General features: G+C 36.4%; 1 protein-coding gene across 1 annotated transcript; it reads right to left on the bottom strand.

The window, feature by feature from the left end:
• Positions 1 to 1,263: 1,263 nt before the first annotated feature.
• SLC7A9 (solute carrier family 7 member 9) lies at positions 1,264 to 15,140 on the bottom strand. Its single transcript, XM_063167541.1, has 14 exons — positions 15,028 to 15,140; positions 14,068 to 14,435; positions 13,727 to 13,852; positions 12,406 to 12,553; positions 11,229 to 11,471; positions 10,390 to 10,515; positions 9,902 to 10,001; positions 8,506 to 8,550; positions 8,059 to 8,182; positions 6,047 to 6,150; positions 5,185 to 5,281; positions 3,806 to 3,955; positions 3,088 to 3,262; positions 1,264 to 1,573 (listed from the first exon to the last, which is right to left on the bottom strand). The coding sequence occupies exons 3-14, from the start codon at positions 13,829 to 13,831 to the stop codon at positions 1,509 to 1,511; spliced, it is 1,482 nt and encodes a 493-aa protein (XP_063023611.1). The 5' UTR covers positions 13,832 to 13,852; positions 14,068 to 14,435; positions 15,028 to 15,140; the 3' UTR covers positions 1,264 to 1,508.
• Between the last annotated feature and the right edge of the window lie 1,936 nt (positions 15,141 to 17,076).

The raw sequence follows: 17,076 nt of genomic DNA, 5'->3' as shown, positions 1-17,076 counted from the left end.
AGTCAGGGCTCTTCATTTCTCAGTCTCAAGGTTGTTCATTGTTCCTTATCTATAAATTTCTTTCTCCTGCCTTGCCCAGGTCCATCCAGCAGGACAGTTCCAGGCACTCTGCCTGCCCCCAGGGCACTGTTATGGTTTTATACTAAAAACTACGTGTGCAATGTTCACAATTACTGTCCAATCCCTATCACCTGTGTTAGACAGTGAGCTTCTACTCTAAACCAATCTGTCAGTGCCACCATCACAGCAGAAGATGGAGGCCAAGAAGAAGGAGGAGAAAGGCTGGACATACCCAGATCCCTCCATCTTGCCCTCTCTAAGCCCCATTATAAAAACCCCCAAAAAATCTATTTTTCACCTTGTGATAAATTCACTATCATTCTACTTAAACTTTCATGGCTTTTAATTCTTCATCTACGGTTGGTATTTGTTTTTTCCAAGGTCTGAATCAAAGGCACAGGGGTCTGGGGCTCTGTGCCAAGGTCTCTGAGCCCCCTGGGCAGGAGCTCGAGTCCTCCAGGGCAGCCAGAGGGATTTCCTGGGTTCCCACAGGTGCAGCCCCTTTTATCCCAAATTCCCAGCCACACGCTGCCTTCTTCCTTCCCCCATTGGCTGGGGTACCAGGAAGGTGCAGCCTTCCCAAACCACCCATCCCATATCCCCCTTGAGCCTGGCATTTCCCCCCAAAGTGCAGAAACTCAGCCTTGTGCTGAGTCTGTTTCAGCAATCTCTGTCTGGGCTCTGTAACAAACCTGGGGCTTGAAGCTGGTAAAGACAGTGACCCATTTCAGAGATGTTAATGTGAGAAATGGTCACTCAATTTTCATTATTTAGAAAGGTTTATTAAACCTTGCCAAAAACACAGCAGAAGACTGAATAGAGAAAAAAGTTAAAGCACCGGGAGCAGAGGATTTCCCCACCCTGTGCCCACCCACACAATGGAGATTTGGCCTTTTAACCCTTTAACCCCTCCCAAAGTTCTGTCCATGGGCCCCTTCTTTGCTCTCCAGTGGTGGAGATCTCTTCCTCAAATCCTGATTGGAGCTCAGATGTCACCACAGTGACAAGCCAGCCCTCCCAGCTGTCCCTTGATAACCACACAAAGGGGGAACAACAGAACTATGAACCTATAAAACTTTTCTAAACCTATATTCATGCTATTTGTCTGTTCATTGTGAGAGTCAATCATCACATTACTCATCTCTCACACTAACACCCATGGAATTGCTTGTAAAGACATTAAAACACACCTTTGCTAAAAACTTTAATTCAGAAAACAAGACACCATAATTTATTAACAAACAATGAAACCAGCTTTGCTGGACACTGTAGTCTGGCTTAGAAATCTTTTATTATATGTATTTGATGCTTTAAAGTACTGAAGTGTTGCAAAACTAATACACCAGTACCAACATAACAATTTAGCAAATATATATGTGTGCCAAACTAAATTGAATATATTTCAACCAGTAGAGCACTTTAAAACAACCTGGTGGGTATAAAATACTTCATTCTGGAACGTCTTCTTCTGGAACGACTTCCAAAAGCATCTGGAGGTGCATAGTGATGGGCTCTGAGGAAAAGATTTATTGTTAGAGGCTTTATAAGAGAACTTTCAATTCAAACTCTAAGTGAGAAAACTATTCTTCTATGTCATTGGTTTTTTAATCTGTATTCCTATTTCAAAATGAAAAATAAGGGGTGGGGAATAAACAGGCTTAAGATCCAAACTACAGCATTCCTTATTTCCAAACTTCCACTGGAGTATAATGCTTCAAATTACATAATTTAAATTATAATTAATTATAATTATTACATTATAATAATCATCCTGGGGACAAGAGAGACAAATGATGGGTTTTTAAATGTCTGTAGAACTACTAATGCTGTTGTATTCAGCTAATTCCAACTACCCTCCTAGAAATACCTGTGTATCCTGTTTTGCCTGAGGTAATATCAGAGTTTCTCTAGGGATTATGCAATCAGTTCATAAATGGTCATTCTGAGTTCTCGCAGCTTTCACTGTACTCAGCCCTGGGATTATTTTTTATCTTAATGCTGTTAACATTTTCTTTAGCAAGGATAGTTAAATTAATAATCAGAGGTAAAAGCCCGGTATTTGGTGGCATAAGAATGTCTGCTAATCTTCAGTTAATGGCTAAAGCAATGTTTTGAAATACAGATAACTGAAAAACTGACTTAACAGGTTAATTAGTTCTGTTTCCTTGTGCTACTACAGTGATGTGTTGTTTTTTGTGAATTAAGTTTAATTTTTCCTAAAGTAGACATTATTTCTTTTCAGCAGGAAGGAGTGAAATCCAGTCTTCAGTAAAGCCCACTGCATACTAGGGAAATTGCTTCCCTGCACATTCTGCTCACATGCTTTATGTGAAAAAATGCATATTATATGATTGGCTCTTCACAAATATTAAAATGAATACTATATGTGTTATGTTAGAAAATGATGCTGTACTAATCTCTTTTAAGTAGTGTGGTAAATTAGTTTTTAGGCTATAGCATAATATTAAAATAGAAACTATGTGATATAAGATACACTTTTTGTAACTAGCACTAAGAATGGAAAAGATAATCAAGAAATTCTTCACATTATCCTCTCTGGATAGAGATAACAGCAACAGATTCCAAGATCCCAAGAGAAGAATTATTGCCTCCTTATAAGGAGTCCTCAGACTTGAGGAACCAAGAAGGTTGATTTACAAGGCGAGGGTGCGAAGCTGAAATTAAGCAGAACCACCCTGGTTTGAAAGGAATGTTTGAATCATGTATGAGATCTATGAATATGCAATAGGCTATTGCTTTTAAGAGGTAATTCTTTGTTAGCAAAGTGTGCCTTTTGGCAGAGTGCAAAGCACCCAGATGTCCAGAATTCTTTGCTTTTTATTGTCTCTAATTGTCCTAATTTTTATTACTATTTTCATTACTATTAAACTTCTAAAATTTTAACAAAAGTGAATGGCATTTTTCACACTTTAGTAGGGATTGACCAGGTAATGAACTTTAACATTCTAATTAATCTCAAGTTTAGCTAATGCTGGGTTTAGAGCTGGCTACCTGAGGTATACTTACTTGATATTTTTTGTGCCCATCTGAATTTTAAATGAACAAAAAGTGCATAAACTATAAGTCCACTAAGTATAAATAAAGTACAGTACAAATAGGGCAGTTCAGGTGCACTGATGATTGGTGCCAGTACCAGCACAATTGACACCAGTGTCACTATGACAGGAATGATGATGGGGACCTGCAAGACACAAAGAATAAAATCACTTCCTCATTCTTTAGCTTTTTTTACAGAAATTGCCTGTATGAAAGAATATTTTTATTGCCTTATGTATTTTTTTTACTTTAAAGTTTTCTGGAATCAGATGGGGCAACGGAAGGAGTATCAGAAATATGGGCAGGGAAAAGACTTCTGCCAAATTATCCACTAAGATCTCTTATTTCAAATTGCAGTGTCCAAGTTTGCATTTTAATAAATAATATGCAATGGCTGGGGTCTTATTTTGGATATTCTTTCAATGGAAGGCTGCTGAGTGCAATTACCCATCTGTGAAATTCTGGCTTTTGTGCAAGTGAAAATCAGCATTCTGTAATCTTTTCCCAGTCCTTATGAGCTTTGGGCTTAGGAGTCCTGGTGCAGATCTGCTGTTAAATGGTTGGATTTCAGGCAAGAGGAGTAAAAAACAAGGACACTGCCCAAGGGGGCTGTTTAAACATCCAGATACTGAGTGTGAATTCCTGCTACAGCATCAATGGAATGGAGGAAAAGCCACACAGAACTTACCCTGATAGGTCTCTTGAGTTCCTTCCTTGTAAACCTCATAACAATTAGTGCAAGTACAGTTAAACCATAAAAGATCCAGACTGCAAAGCTGAAGTAATTTATGAGGGAATTAATGTCACCAGGAATAACATAAATAATAGCAATGGCCCCCTAGAAATGAAAACAAAAATTAGTGTAGTCTGTTATAGAAGAAGGTTGAATTTTACATCTGTTTCAATACAGCAGCATGTGTGATGTTCCAGAGTATGAACTGTGAATGTTTTCGCTTAAATATTTGGGTTTAAGTGCATTGCAGCACCTTTAAAGATTGTGACTGCCTCCTGCCAACACGTGGTTATTTTTGTGTGCAATCTGAATTCCATTTTAAGTCAAAATGCTTATCATTTTTATGCATTAATCTGTTTTATTGTTGACTAACTATCTTGAAGATACAATATATATTTTTAGGTTTTTAATACTACTGGGATTGAAAGGAATGAGGAGGAGGTGTCTTTACAAACAAACTGTGGGCCTGAGGGTAGATAAGGCCAGATAGGGAGAGGTGAAAGAAGCAATGGGCAGAACCATAAATTCCGTAGGAATTCCACTAATTGACACAGACTGTTACTCACTCAAGACTGTGCTACATCTCTGGACTTAGAGAAAAAGAACAGAGACATGAGGAGAAAGAAAAAGCACATTAGAAATGAGGTCTGTATGAGGCGATGTGGGAAGTCTGTACCCCTCAAGTACCTCAGCCAACAGGAAAGGAGAGGGAAATGTGGCTGGAAATTGGGATTAAAAGGAGGCTGTGTCCTCTAATAATTTGAGACACCCCGGGGGGAATGCCCCATGGCCTCTCCCTTTGTTCAAATAGTTATGAGACTCCTCTGTCTTCCTTTTACATAAACCTCTGGTGTTTGTGGATTAATTTTCCTGAGAGGATTGAATGTATCTTGTTTAGCCTTGATGATAAATGAGTAAAATAAAAATAACAAGATGTTCTAGATTTATTCTTAAATGTGTTGACTGACTGGACTTTTTTAGTGTGAACTAAATCTTCTACATGGAGGAAATATTCCTACATGGAGGAAACAGGGTAGTGATAGCTGGCTTACAAGTATCCTGTGAAAGGTTTCCCTAATATTAACCATTCATTTAAGATTCTGTCCTCATAACATTTTGATTTTTAAAGTCCAGTTCTGGAACAAATATGTTCAAATTAGAGAAGCTGGAGGTTTTTTGTAGTCTTCTTCCCAAAATGCATTTAGCAATTTTCTTGTCCGGATAGGTAATGACAGGTGACAATACTGCTTGTAAGAAGCTGTGAAAGTATGAATTACTGGAGAATTTTTGGTGATAGGTGATGATTATTTTTCTGTATTTAAATACCTACTTACATAAAATATGATGGCAGGTGCTGGTGTTAAGCGCTTGACACTGATGTAGGACAGAATCTTCAGCACGTGCCCCTCACGACCTGCAACGTACACAAGTCTGGCAAAACAAAAACAAAACAGCGCAGTTAGTGTGGCACCTGGGCTTTAAAAGGTGCCACTAAAGTAGATGTCCAACTAATTCCATCAGGATTTTCTTTGATGTGCATTGGGATTTAAAGATTGTAGCAGTTAAAAATGAAGGAAATTAAATAACCGGTATTAAAGCAGTGAGATGAAACAAATTCTGAACAGTGTTAAAATAGTGCACTTGAAAATAATTTCAGAATCATTATTGAAAATTATTTTGGGAAATGTTACCAACTATGTCTCTTTTAATTAAATATTTCCTTTTTCATGTGTTTCATAGCAAAAAGGTGTATTGACAACCTGTTGTTTAAAAATGGTCTTTAAAGCCACATTGTGTTCAGATGGTTTTGAAATCTTAAAATATTTTAAATAGTAAATGGAAGTGCTGAACAACTGATAGAAAGGAATAGCTTCTCAGCTACCTTTGCTGGTGTAGTGATGTTTTTACTGGTAGCTTTTAACTGTTCAACTCTCAGCTTTAAAATTGATGAGAAATTAAAAAAACCTTTTGTGCTACAGTGTTATACCTTCATTGAATTAAGAAGAGACCATTTTTCTAACTTTCAAACCTCAATAGCCACTGTTTCTTTTTGAAAAATAAACAATATAGCTAGATTTACAGGCAATTTCAAATTACATTTTGTGTGATGTGGATCAGAAGAATGTTCTTGTGTCTGTAGATACATGTATATAAATTTTTCCACCCTTCATGAAGATATTTAGCATGGGGACTTACCTGCCTGCAGTGAAACAGGTGCCATTGGCAGATCCAAGTGTGGAAAATACCACAAAGAGAGGAACTATCCAAGAGGCTGGATAAAGGACTCTGTCTCCAAATGTCTGGGAAATGGGATTAAAATTAATCACTTATTTTCATTTTAATTACCATTTAGTAATGTTAAGCCTCTTTGTAAGTAAAGTAAATGGTATCTGAGCTGTGTTACCCAACAAATCCATGCTGTATATTTTGTGTAGTTATTGAAGAATGCTCTGACTAGTAAAGACCTGGATTCATTCACTGACCACTATAAAATGGAATATTTTTGTCATGATGTTTAAGATGCAACATCTGTAGGAGACATTGGAAGGCAGATGTAAAAACTGCACAGAAATTCAATTCTGTTATAGACACCTGCCTTGGGATGTGTCTCCAAGACAGAAGGAGGGAGATGGCATTGCTGCAGACTCTGTGCACACAGAAATCTGCTTTCAGCCTCTCCAGGAGGAATAACATCAGCAGGGACAGCCTGAGATGGGGGCAAACAAGGACAAACTCACCCTGGTCCTTCACCACATTTGAGTTTTCACCTGTGGCGTGGTGTGTCAGTTCTTGCTGTAGATCTCAGCTGGGTACATTGTCCAGAGGAATTTGAATTTAAATGCTTTTGACAGGTCGGTGTAGTTTTTAGTTGGGTTGGGGTTTTTTAGTAAATCAAGCATGAAGAGCTTTGCTTTTGCACAGGTCTGACACCAGTGATGTTGCTTGGTCCAGAATTGGGGCACTCAAAGGCTGCTGGCAGCTGCATAGAGCTCTCTGCTCAGAGCCAGTGCTGAATTTTGTTAATTCATTTGTTAATTGGTAGTTCAGAGCTGGCTGCTGTGAGCTGTTCAGATTGTAAGCTCAAAGGGGTATTGAAAGGGATTGGTTCTTATACAAGATTTAACCTCATACATTCTCTGCTGTACCTTCTGGTGCAGACAAGCTGTTTAAATGCACAGAAGATCTAAATTTTAAAAGGTTTTATTTTAATTTTTTAAAAATTTTATTTTAATTTTTTAAAATTTTTTAAGCATTTCAACATTACTGTACTTCTTCACTGGACAAGACTATTTTATATATATAAAAATATATTTTTTCATTATATTTATTATTTATTATATTGTTAAATAATATTTTTATATTATTATGCCACCAATTTTATTATTTTTATATGTATATATAAAATATAGATTAATATATATGGAATATATACTTTTTAAATATATATTTATTTATATTTATATTTATATTTATATTTATATTTATATTTATATTTATATTTATATTTATATTTATATTTATATTTATTATTATTGGTTTTTTTAATGCTTGTCACATACTGTTTGTTTTCCCTAAAACTTTGCATTAGGAAAATTGTTGCAGGACCTCAGTTGTTTCAGAGACACAGAAAATTTACTGAGTGGAACTGAGGGGGCAGATGTGCTTTTTATGGCTTCAGAAACTTCTGTAATTTCTACTTTTACCTATAAGAGTATGTCTTGCAAAAATGTAAAAATCCTATCTTTCATATTTGTTAAGGAAAAAAAGACCAAAAAGAATAAGGTGGAAGTGACTGATGGACAATTTGCTGTTATCTCCATAACAAACTCAGATTTATGTCCTATGGCATTTCTCAGAAATCCTGGGAACACTGAAAATGGCAAAGCAGCTGTCAGGTGTTATTTCCCTTTCCATCTTTTTGCTGCCTATGGAAAGCAGTCCCCCTCTGACTGCAATGTTTACAATATATTTGCTGAAGACTGCTTTACTTTTGCTTCCTTCTTTTTTATTCCATCTGGAGATGACAGAACTACTCCTCCAATTTGGCAGTACTGAAATTTTAGGTTAAGGAATGATAGTGGCTAATGGGAGAAAGGTGGCACTAACAGCTTAGACTAAAATAAATTCTATCTTACAAAAAAATAATGGAATTCAATGGCTCACATGACTTCAATGCAGATGTTCTATTACAAAATTAAGTAACTTACCACAGCAACAGCCTGGGACTGCAGGAGCTCTGTTGAAGTCATCACAGTGAAATAGGAAACATTTATCAGAACGTAACAAACTGTGACCAAGGGGATTCCAATAATTATAGACAGTGGCAGATTTCTAAAGAATGGAAGAGCAAAACCCCATCAGCATTGCTGGATCACTGCTACAGTTATCATAGTAAACTCTGCATTCTTACTTTTCCTATTTACTTTTTTTTTTTAAGTGTAGAGCTATGGAAATCAGGATTGTAAAAATTATGCAAAGATACAAAGCCTGTAATAATAATTAGCTAAATAGCTTTGTCTGTTAGTGCTCAAACCTTGAATAATAGAATATTAGTGCTTTTAAAAAACAAACCAAAATATATGCTTGCTTATAGAAAAATATATAGGGCTTGATTTCTTGCCAGTGAAAAACACTGCTTTCCTACACAGCTTTACCTGTAAGGATTTTTAAGTTCCTCTGTGATGTAATTGAGTTGATTCCTGGAAGGAAAAACATTCATAGAGTATTTCAGCAGTCAGGGGTTTAAATACTCACCTATGAGGTGAGGTTATTTCTTCTGTTATTGTTTTTAATCTTTTCAGTTTTAAAAAGGAAAAAAAATGTAAAATCAATTTTTTAAGTGGGAAAACTGCAGGACAAAACCAATGTGAGCTTCTTATCCAGAAGTCAGGCTCTTGATTCACCATCTCTTTCTGCATTATCTCTAGTACCTCTGAGACTAAGTCTTGGTTAAAATATCCCAGAATAATCAATCTTAGATTTCCAAAATTGCCTTTCAACTTCAAGTTTGCAGTATCTGAGTCCTTTCAAATAAAAGCACAAGTGTGCTGGGGGCAGAGAGAAAAGCAAGTCTGCTGCTGTTTCAGAGCGGTTCTGTAAGTCAGACTGCCTTTGAAAAACAGGCATGAAAACCTTTTTAAGGTGAATTATAATTTCCAAATAACCATTTTTGCTAGAGTGTGTAGACCAATCGAAACAATTTTTATTTTTTTATATTTTTATATTCATCCACTCTGAAAATCTGAAGAGTGAGTATTTACAGTTCAAAGGCAAATTTTCAAATGTTAGTGCCTGGTGGTTACATACACAAATAATTATTTAGGGATCAGCTTCTTTGCCCTCTTAAAAAGTCTGCGTGAATGCCTGAATTAGCGGACTCATGCCTGAGTTGAGGCACTCAAGCTTGGAAATACAACCTAAAAGAAGAATCTATTTAAAATAAATTCAGTTTCAAAAGCTTTTAAATGGGAATTGCTGTGTGGTAGACCAAGATTATGTCCTTATTTGCTCCCAAAGTACTGACCTATATGCAGACTTTTGCAGTTTGTACATTTTAGAACAACAATGGATTTGTGCCAACAGAGCTCTGTGCCAACTGACATTCCCTAAGAAAAAACCTGCAAGTTGGACCTTATAATTTCTGACACAAAGTTCCTTTTTATGTTCTCCTGGACTAATCAAACACCTCTATATATTTCACAAGAAATGGAGTTTGATGGGGTAGCCTGCAGGGAAAGCTATTTTGTCTAACACAATGGAATTAAATTTGTTATATTCTCCTTATTACTGCAATATCTAATCACCTTCAACACCAAAGCAGTAATTGTCCTTTTGGGATCTAAGATATTTTCTTTCCCTAACAAACAGCAACTACAAGAGGGTGGAGTTCTGGGGTTTTTTTACCCAAACTAGTGTTCTTTTTCCAGAATTCATCAAGACATTCTTAATAACAAGTCAGTTGTTAATGCCTTCAGAGGGCTCTACAGGGAGAGAGTAAACCAGTTAAAGGCTGTTAAACTCTAACTGTGAAGGTTAATAAAGATTTCTTACCATCCATCATATGCCCAGAGTCCATTATAAAATGCCAAACTGATAGAACTAACAGAAATTTTACTGCCCTTGAAAGAATCTTTAAAGTTATCTGTTTTTCCTGCAAATAAGAGGAAGATTACTGATCAGTGTTGGAATTAATTCTTGTAATCCCCCCAACAGATGAAAAAAACATTCCCACATGTCTCATGTTTTGAAACTTTTCACTTATAAAATTAATGAACACCCTTTTGTATGAATTGATCTGTAATTTATATTTGTAGATCTGTAGATTTGTAGTTTGTATTAATTTATCTATAGTGTTGCATTTTGCACACATCCCCTTCTGTGAAAGAAAATGCCATAATTTCCAAGAGATTTAGTATTAAAACCCAGAATTAAGAGATTCAGGGCTGTGCCTTATTTCTGTGTCTCTTCTCTCAGTGGGGAATTTTTAATCCTCATAGCAAAAGCTAAAATAATTTTTTCAAATAACATAATTTTATTACCTTGTGCAAGGAGAACAATTCCACTTACAATAATGATTGTGACAATGATCATTTTAGCAGCTGTGAGAAAATTCTGGAGGTAACTTCCCAGCTTCACACTCAATGAATTCACAATTGTAATTACCACTAAAAGAAATCAAGTTATAAATTTTCACACTGTTTGTCAGAATTTAAAGAAAAGTTGCCCCTCCCCTTATTTATTGCACTGCTTTTCTGTCACACTTTTTGTCTATGTATATTATATATATATATGTATATTATATATGTATGTATATATATGTGTGTGTGTGTACATATATATGTATATTATATATATTTGTATATTATAACAACATATAAACATATAACATATAAACTATATGTGTATATATATAGTTTGTATATTATATATATATTTTTGCCTGTCTATACAGTTTTTGCTTACTGTGTTTGGATAACTTTAGAAATAGTGAGGAAAAACAGATTTATGAATTAGACTTTTATAGTACCTTTAATAAAAAACATTTTGAAGTTGCACAACATTCTGATAAATAAAGAAATAGCATTTTCACAGTTATTTTTTCTTCCTTTTCCGCTAGAGATAAGCATTCATTATACAGATGTATCTATCTTAAGGAAGAATAATAAAACCCTCAAACTAGGGGAAAAAACATTTTAAATCCATCCTTTTTATGCTGTTTAATTTGTTATTGTGGGAAGGACTCACTGGACTGTGTCTTAAAGATTTCTGGTGTCTCTGTGAAGATGAACACAAGGAAAATGTGTGCACTTGTGGACGGGGCCAGACACAGGTCACAACGCAATTCTGGATTTGGGCTGTTTAAAATTGTGGTTCTTACCAATAGCAGCAGCTGCCAGGCACTTGATGACAGCCTGGGGTGGGTCACAGCCTGGGTAAAAAGGAGCTGATGCATATTCTGCAAAGCTGAGGCAGATGATGGCAAAGGAGCTGGGCTTTGTGACCAGCAAGCTCGTCCAAGAGAACAGAAAGGCTGGAATCGGCCCAAACGCCTCCATGAGGTAAGGATATTCTCCCCCAGACTTTGTGATCATCGTACCAAGCTCAGCAAAACAAAGTGCACCTGGATAACAAAAAAAAGCAGGTTTAGTTCATGCACTTTTGGTCCTGGGACTGCTTGAAGAGATGATCGCTTTTTTATAGGTAGAAAAGTGAAGGGAATTGATCTGTACTGTGCACCATTACTCTCTTCGTGTTTCTGTTTATTTTACTGTATATGCAAAATACAATTTTAATTACTTGTGAGCAATTGAAAGAAATACCCTGAAATTATTCAGGTGCAGTCTAAAAATTATTACCATTGATATTTAAAACTTCCCCAAAACATTACAAACAAACTTTTTTATTTCATTTGATTTCTGTTTAAGAAATGAACGCTGTAAGAAGCACTTGAGTGAGAACCACACTGGCTGACACACCTATTGGAAACTTGAAAAAACACTTTCTGCACTAATTTGAAATAAAATGTCTGCTAAGCTCAGCATTAAAGTACAGTGATACCTCCTGTTCCATTGCTGTATGTGGCATCTTGAATTAAGGTTTTTCCTGTTTGCTGCCCCACTTGATACAATGCTCAAAATTTTGTTTTACTTCTTGAAATATTTTGAGGTGCTTAGTGCTAAATTTTCAGATAATAGAATTATAATTGCAGAAGTAGAAAGCCAGCAGAAAGTACCTAGCTTACTATCAGTAAATTTCACATATTGGCAGCTGTTGAAGTAGAAGACTATTGTCTTTATTAGAGTCGGTGGATGAAGCAGGAAAAACTAAAACTTCCTTTCCAAATAGAGTGTAATTTACAATTTTGAAACTTAATTTGTCTTCTAGAAACACCCCATTTGAAATTTATGGTTGAGTACTGCATATATGCATATATAGAGCAGGATTTAGTTGATCTTGGTCCTGGTGCTACAAGCTAATTTGTGAAATGAGAGTATGCAGAAAAGCAGATATCAAGATTTAAGGCAAAGATTCAGATTCTTTGTTGAGTTTTTTACCTAATGTTGCCAGAACTCCACAGGCTGCCCAGATGGTTAAACAAGGACCCACAGCTTCCACATTGGCAAGAACTGATTTTGGAGAAACGAAGATACCTGAGCCAATAATGGTACCCACAATCATACAGATTCCACTAATCAGGCCCACCTTGAAGTAAAATGAGATGGTTTTGTAAGCAACTTCTAGGAATTCACCAATTTCTTTTCAGTATCACAGAACTACAGTAATTGTCCTTACTGACTGGTTTTCATTGGCTTTCAATATGTAAGTTCTATAGAGAAATATATTCAACGATTTTGCAAAGTTTCACTCTTCTTATCAAGATCTCTCTGTGGTGTACTTCCTGCTGTTTTCAAAAGTACATCTGTCTGTGTTTCACCTGCCTATCTCTTTTATTAAACTGTCTTTTGAACTATGTGAATTTCAAATATAACCTTGAATGGGTGAACTTGCCCTTTCCTCTCTGATTAAGCCATGACATTCTTTTGCAAGCAACTTGATGAATTCTGAATTTTCTAAGATTCAGAAATTCGTGGATGGGATCCTTTTTTGTTGCTGTTGCTGTTGTTGGGCAGCTGTTTTCCTGTCCTTGCTTTAAATATTTGCACCTAGGAATGGTGTTGATACCACTGGGTGAGAAGATCATGTTCTCCCAGATCTGCAGTGACCTACAATATTGCATGAAACCACTGAAACTGAGGTATGGACTACTCAGTATTTTCTGATAGCTATGGCTTCTCTAATCACATCAGTATTTTTCCAGTCTTGGCACCAAACAAAAAGCACATAGATAATCTTTCTCCAGGCTACTTAAATTAAGAGAAATGCCACTCCCTCCTGAGAGGAGGTGACACAACTGTTTTCTAAAGCATCTGTAGTTTTCTGTAAGAGACAGATTTTCACTTCTCTTCAAGTACCAGTGCCTATTTTCTGGCTATAAACACTAACAAACTTTCAGAAACAATGAGCTGGACAACCAACTACGACTTCTGAAAATTACATGCAGAAAAAAAAAAACGTTTATGAAATGCCTCAGTTGATCAACTTAGAGTAAGTCTTTGAATTATTTTTATATCTGATAACTTCAACAACATATCCTTGGGGGTTTAGTCTGTTTTTATCAGTTATTTAACTTCAGTAACTGGCTGTTTCTGAGAATGCAAGCCAACCACACAGCTATCAGGATATTTTTGCTAAATTGGACACAGTGGTGTTTTTGTAAGCTGATGCATGTGCACAAATATCCCCTTGTGCCTCCCTCTGCCAGCCCCTGACACCCGGACCCGAGGGGAAAGGAAAAAGGAAAGGAAAAGGGTTTGCCTGCTTCTGTAGGTTCATCGTTTGGGGCTCATGACTCTGGATGGATTGTCTGTTCTCTCTTCCTTTGTCCTCTCCTTTTCTTCTCTTCAAGCTTTCTTCACCCATTTGTTTTCCTTGCTGAAATTTCTAAGGAAACAACAACAAAATCTTACTCTAGCATATGAATGTTACTTGACTTCAGCTGATGTCCGTGGGTACAAATGAGTGCAGGTAAACATGACCAGAAAACAAACACAGCGCACAGTCACTCCCAGGAAAGGGATTTCCATGGCACTGCCTGCCCAGAGAGGAGAGGGGATGGCAGCCTCACCTCCTCCCCTGTGGATTTTCCTTACACCCACCTGGCAGGGGCTGTCTGTGGCTTCTCACATTCAGTTTGCAGGACGTCCTCACTGGAACAATCCAGCTTTTATAGCCAGTCCTTCCTTTGAACTACTCCAAAGGTCTAGACAGGTTTTATCTTCCTCCCAAAAACTGGTTTTCTTCTTATCTAGGAGACCTTCTTTCCATTCTTCATTTAATTAGGCTTTGCCTCAGTTCCTTGGAGACGGAAGCATCTGCTAAACAGAGTGTGGGCTCCCAGAATTATCTGTTTAGCAGCTCCCAGAATTATCTGTTTAGCAGCTCTTTGCCTCGGAAAGGGTCACCAATCTTCTCTCTGTTGATTCAGGGTGAATGTCTTCCACTCAATGTTTTGTCCTTTTTAGAACTGGAATGTAAAGAGTTTGTTTTCAAATTTAAATTTAGATTTACGGGGGTTTTTTTTTCGGTGAGGATTTTGCTTGTTTCCCCTAGTACTGGTCTAAAATACAATCTGAGACGGTGAAGGAAATTGATGAGTCTCTAAAGTAGATTCAGTCAAAAGTCTCTTCTCTCCTAAGACTCTGCAATTATATTTACTTCAATTTGAACGCTGAAGATCCTTATGATTTTTTACAGATGGTAACTGTGGAAGGCATCATGTTAAGGAAACATAAGTTGGTTTTTTTGTAAATTAATTTGTAACTGTCTACAAAAACTGCAGCATTTTAAATTGACAGGATACCTATCTCAGTATTGTTATCTTCAGAAACATTTAGGCTATAAAGGCATCAGGTTTATCTTCTGAAATAAAGATTTTTAAAATAATCATAATGAATTAACTGTTAAGATTAAACCTATGAAGGAAAACTGCACACATGAAGAATGCAGGGCTTGGGTGGCTGAACTTCATTGCAGCTTTGTGCCCAACGTCTCTCTTTTAAAGCCCTGCATTTAGACTGCTTCAATCATTACCTGTAGCAATTCTTGCTTTCACTTACCTTATTTATTTAAATTTGTTTGCAGTTAATCAGGTGCAGGAATCCTTGCCAAGTGTGTTTCTCCTGTTGCATTTCCCAGCCAGTTACAAGCAAGGCATGTCCATGTCTGAAAGCAGAATATGAAGAAGGGGCAGCAGCCTAAGTACAGAGGTTATAAAAGGTAATCATTAAACCTATTTTCTGCCAAGAAGTTTTGAGTTGGGAACCACAGGTAAACTGATAGTCCAGTTAGTTTATCTTTAAAAACAAGAAAATCCAGCTTTGTCCCATTTGTGAGAATGTTTGTCCAGTGCTAAGCAGTGCATCACAAAGTGAGAGTGATCCATCATTTGGAGAATCTATTTTGATGATCTTTACAGCAAGCAGCTGGTAATTTAGGAATGCTTTGGCAAGATAACCTTGAAGTAATTGTCACATTATGGGTGCATTAAAACCACGTGCTCAATTTGAAGCCTATTAAAAATAGCTGATGTTTGTATCTCGAGAAGGTAGAGAAGCATAAGCAAAAACATTTCCTTTGTTTTTCATTAACTTGAGGCAGCTGAGTGGGCAGCTGGTGATCCCTTTGCTTGCAGCTACAAAGATTTTCCATTTTTGTAAATATTTAAAGATCTTGCTCCAGTGAAAAATGCTATTCTCTGTTTCTATTCAGTTGTATATCCAGGAAAAAAAAAAGTATTATTATCCTGAATTCTGCCATAAGGTAACTGCTTTCATTTGAGCTAGTCATCCCTAAAACACTTGCAAAAAGCCCCGTAATCATGTTAATCACTTAATTGTTTTTAGCAGTGCAGTTGGTACAACTCCTTTGCTGTGTGACACTCAATCAGTGAGTCCTGAGCACCCCCCTGTAAATGAGTTTGTCAATAAATACCTACTGGTAAAAGCTAAAAAGTGTTCAAATACTGGCTCCTGATGTTAACATTTAACATTCCTTGCCTTGATGAGATAGTGGCTCATAAACATGCACTACAGGGCTGGAAATTAAGAGCAAATTGTTGGGCCTGAGTATCAACAAACCCACCCTAAGCACGTTTTGACAATTGTCTTCCTCACGTTTTAACAAACTCCTTAAGCACGCAGGATTGATCAGCAGGAATTCCCTCTGCAATGATGATGTAAATCTGTGACTAAAAATGGACTCTTCAGAACATGTGAAACATTTGTTAGTTTATATTTGCCCTGTTTTCTGGTGGTTGAGCCAGACTGCACTGGGAATGTTTTTCTCCAAAGTAATGTTGGTACAGAAAACAAAATCAAAACTGCACCTTTTCAGTCACTGTCTTTTCCCTCTCTTTGTTTTTCTTGTTTAATTCTCACAGAAATGGGGTTAAGATACAAGAGAAGCTCTTCCATCTTAAATAACAACTTCTTGAAAAATTACCACAGTAAGAATGGCCAGACAAAGCTTTGGGGTTTTTTTCTTTGCCTACAGATAAAGAGAATAAAACAGGTTAAAATTATAGTCATGCTTCAACCATATGAAAAGGCAAGTATGAAAAATTTATTCATTTTAATGAAAGTTTTACAAGGACTTTTTAAATATTTTTCGTGGTAATTGTGATATATGACAAAAATTAACCAATGTCTTCATATCCTTCAATTTCCCAATTTCATTTGGTATGAGATATTATGTACTTATAATGTACTTCTGTCTTCCTTATTCTGATAATTTTGAAATGAAGGTTCATAATCTTTTCATACCTGTGTTGTTCCTGAAATGCCACAGAGACTATTGAAATAGCTGATGTGAAAAGAAAAAAAAAAAGGGGAGGTCATATTATGGGGCTAACATTGTCCCTTGAAATGAAGCAGGCACGTCTTTCACATCAACTCTACCCTGGAATTTACAGACCAACAAAAAACCCCCCAAAATCCACATAATTTTGATGAAAAGATAACGGGGTATGTAATCTTTAATGTTCTGTTAAGTAAAGTTTTGCTGAGGAATTTTTTCTTAGATTTAGTGTAATTTGATTTGACCCCAACTAGTCTGTGTTTCTTTATAAAAATAGAAAAGTACCTTCATTTATTGTCTAGTTTTGTTTT

This window comes from Melospiza melodia, chromosome 13 (assembly GCF_035770615.1).
Source record: "Melospiza melodia melodia isolate bMelMel2 chromosome 13, bMelMel2.pri, whole genome shotgun sequence".
NCBI lineage: Eukaryota > Metazoa > Chordata > Aves > Passeriformes > Passerellidae > Melospiza > Melospiza melodia.
This window is presented reverse-complemented; position numbering and strand designations above follow the sequence as displayed.

Coding starts and splice junctions, on each gene's coding strand:
- SLC7A9 (XM_063167541.1), bottom strand. CDS start 13,831: ATGGGTGAAGAAAGCTTGAAGAGAAGAAAAGGAGAGGACAAAGGAAGA. Junction 6,151..8,058: donor AGTCCCAGGCTGTTGCTGTG/GTAAGTTACTTA, acceptor CCCATTTCCCAG/ACATTTGGAGACAGAGTCCT. Junction 3,956..5,184: donor CACCTGCCATCATATTTTAT/GTAAGTAGGTAT, acceptor TTTCATTTCTAG/GGGGCCATTGCTATTATTTA.